This window comes from Poecilia reticulata, linkage group LG19 (genome assembly GCF_000633615.1).
Source record: "Poecilia reticulata strain Guanapo linkage group LG19, Guppy_female_1.0+MT, whole genome shotgun sequence".
In the NCBI taxonomy this organism is placed as follows: domain Eukaryota; kingdom Metazoa; phylum Chordata; class Actinopteri; order Cyprinodontiformes; family Poeciliidae; genus Poecilia; species Poecilia reticulata.
This window is the reverse complement of record NC_024349.1, coordinates 1347476-1350155: the sequence shown is the minus strand read 5'-3', so window position 1 is coordinate 1350155 and position 2680 is coordinate 1347476. Positions and strand designations below refer to the sequence as shown.

Genomic DNA, 2680 nt, shown 5'->3' with positions numbered 1-2680 from the left:
AGATTTCTGGTAAACATTTAAGTTTCAAAAGTTGAAAAGTTTACACTATTGAAGCTCAGAAATGTCCACATTTCTTCTCAGAAATCAGATTAATCTAAAACAAAAAAAAAAACTGACTTTTCTCAGGTAAATCTTTGTTTCAAACGTAGAAATTTCCTTGTTTTTTTCTCAAAAGAAAGGAAGAAATCTAGGAAAAAATTTCTAGCAAATTTTCTACTTTTCAAACTCAGAAATTTCCCAGTTTTTTTCTAGAATATTTCTGAGATTTTTGCCAAAAAGAAAAAAATAAATAAAAAATTTTCCTAACTACAATGACGTTTTAAAATCAAAATTCTGACTTTTACCTCTCATATTCTAAAATGTCAGAATTATTTCTTTGTCTCTCTAGTGGCCCTAATCGCCTTCCGTACAGTAGTCGTGTAGAAAGCCTGGGCGGACAGCGGCGGGTAGGAGTGGCCGCGGAGGTTGCAGTGACTGGCGGACTCCCAGTCGGCGGCTTGCGGCAGCGTCGACACTTCCTGTCAGCCGCTCGATCAGAGCAGAGCCGAAGCGAGGGCGGAGGAGGCGAGGCGCGGAGTGGAGCGGGATGGCAGAGAACAGCTCCGAGACAAGCGGCTCCGTTCACCGGAGATGTCCGACCCATTCTTCCCCGGGGGTCGGAGCCTCCAAGTGGATCCGACTGAATGTCGGAGGGACGTATTTTCTAACGACGAGGCAGACGCTGTGCCGAGACCCGAAATCCTTTCTGTTCAGGCTGAGCCAGGCTGATCCGGAGCTCGATTCCGACAAGGTACATGCTAAGCTAACTTAGCACTTAGCTAACTTAGCACTTAACACTGGACTGCGATTCGGAAACCCGAAGCCCGACACTAAGTTTACCTTTAATGGCAGTAGAGGTTTTAAAGTGGTTTCGATATCATTTTCCTTTTTATTGCACTCCAATTTTGATAAAAAAATACTAATAATTCAAGTAACGCTCAACGAAATGTAGATGCTAGTTAGCATTAGCCTACTAGCTAGATTCCGACAGTCACCACATGACATAACGCTGCTAGCTCGCTCCTTTTTAATTCTCAGTGAAAGTTACTAGATCTTTCCTTTAGCAAAACGAAATACATTTACAATTCTTGCTGTTAAAAATAGATTTATATATATGATTTTGTTCTTATTCTTTTTTATATAAATTAAGACCCGACAGTTAAAAAGTTTCCTCCATCTGAAGCATCGCATCTAGGTGTCACATAGTGATTTGTGGATTTCACTGATATCTGCAAATAAATTATTTCATCTACACAAATATAGCTATAAAATGATGATAATGTGGTGATTACCAGCAATCATCTTGTTTTGCTTTGTTTGCTCCGTATTGGCTGGTTGGGTGAAACTGAAGTCAGCATCTTATTCGCAGCTTCATATTTAACACAATTTACAACGAATCTGGATTACATTTAATCCGGATTATTTTCAAGTGTAAAATACTTGGAAAAGCCAAAGCTGGAAGTGGATCATTTTATTTATTCAATAAAAACTGCTTGTGATTTGTGAAACTTTATTTGATTTGAGAAAACTAGTTTAAAACCTCAGAAAGTGTAATTTATTTTTTTTAACCTTACGATCACCTTGAATCTTGAGACTCAACATTAAATCACTGTTTTAAATGTTAGATTCTTATTGTTTGTGATTGCTAATATTTAACATTTTGGATGGGAGTCAATAAAATAAAAACACAATTTTCTTCCCAAACAATTATTCTAAAAATTAATCAATTAATTGGATAAAGAATGCATATTCTGCATATTTTTCATGCATTTTTTTTAGTACAGCTTTGGTTTAATTACAGCCTTTTTTATAGTTAACATTATTAATTTACTTGATTATTTCATCACAATAGTTTGGTATAATTTAGTTCAAGTTTTCTGAAGTATGTTATATTTTGAAGTATCTACAAATCAGAACCCAGCTTCAGTGTTTCTGTTTACACTTTAGTCTGTGTTGTTTTTGCTGGTTATATTTCTGTGTCATCTGCAGTTATTGTTTATGTTTCTGCCCCTGATCTATTGTTGTTGTCCTTCTCTTCACTCCTGCTCTCTAATATCCTGAGCCGAGATGACGGCTCAGCTGGCATTTCCATGCGAATATCTTAATCTCTAAATAATCAGCTTGTGGGTTTTTATTCTGTTTATCCTCTGAGTGACGGATCAGTCCGTTTCAATCCCGGGTCCTGAGTGAGCAGCACACTGCGCAGCCGGCTGCGCTGCTTGTTATTCCCGACTGCGGCTCAAAAATGATGTAAATTTACCTGTTCAGTATTTATTCCAATCCCACTCATTAAATTAAATTAAATTAACCTTCACAAGTCAATACCGTGTGTATAAATCACTAAACAGAAACGTTAAAAAAATAATCCAAAACCAAAACACAGTTATTTACTCACGTAAATATTTTCTCATCAGTTCTTTTGAACATTTTTGGAAAATTTAGAACTTTAATCTTGAACTGAGCACAAGTCATCCTGGCATTATTATTAAACGGGGCCAAAATGTGGGCCGGGGGCCAAAATGTGGGCCAAAATGTGGGCCGGGGGCCAAAATGTGGGCTGGAGGCCCAAATGGGGGCCAAAATGTGGGCCGGACGCCAAAATGGGGGCCAAAATGTGGGCCGGGGGCCAAAATGGGGGCCA

General features: G+C 38.2%; 1 protein-coding gene across 2 annotated transcripts in view; it reads left to right on the top strand.

The window, feature by feature from the left end:
- Window positions 1-430: 430 nt before the first annotated feature.
- The window catches only part of LOC103481065 (BTB/POZ domain-containing protein KCTD5), a 17665-nt gene continuing 15415 nt past the window's right edge, over window positions 431-2680 (top strand). Inside the window, exon 1 of one of the 2 annotated variants that reach the window (XM_008436322.2) lies at window positions 431-790. In XM_008436322.2, the coding sequence (XP_008434544.1) occupies window positions 587-790 (204 nt within the window). In that variant the 5' untranslated portion in view covers window positions 431-586. The remainder of the gene's footprint in view (window positions 791-2680) is intronic. The other variant, XM_008436323.2, reaches the window with a different exon arrangement.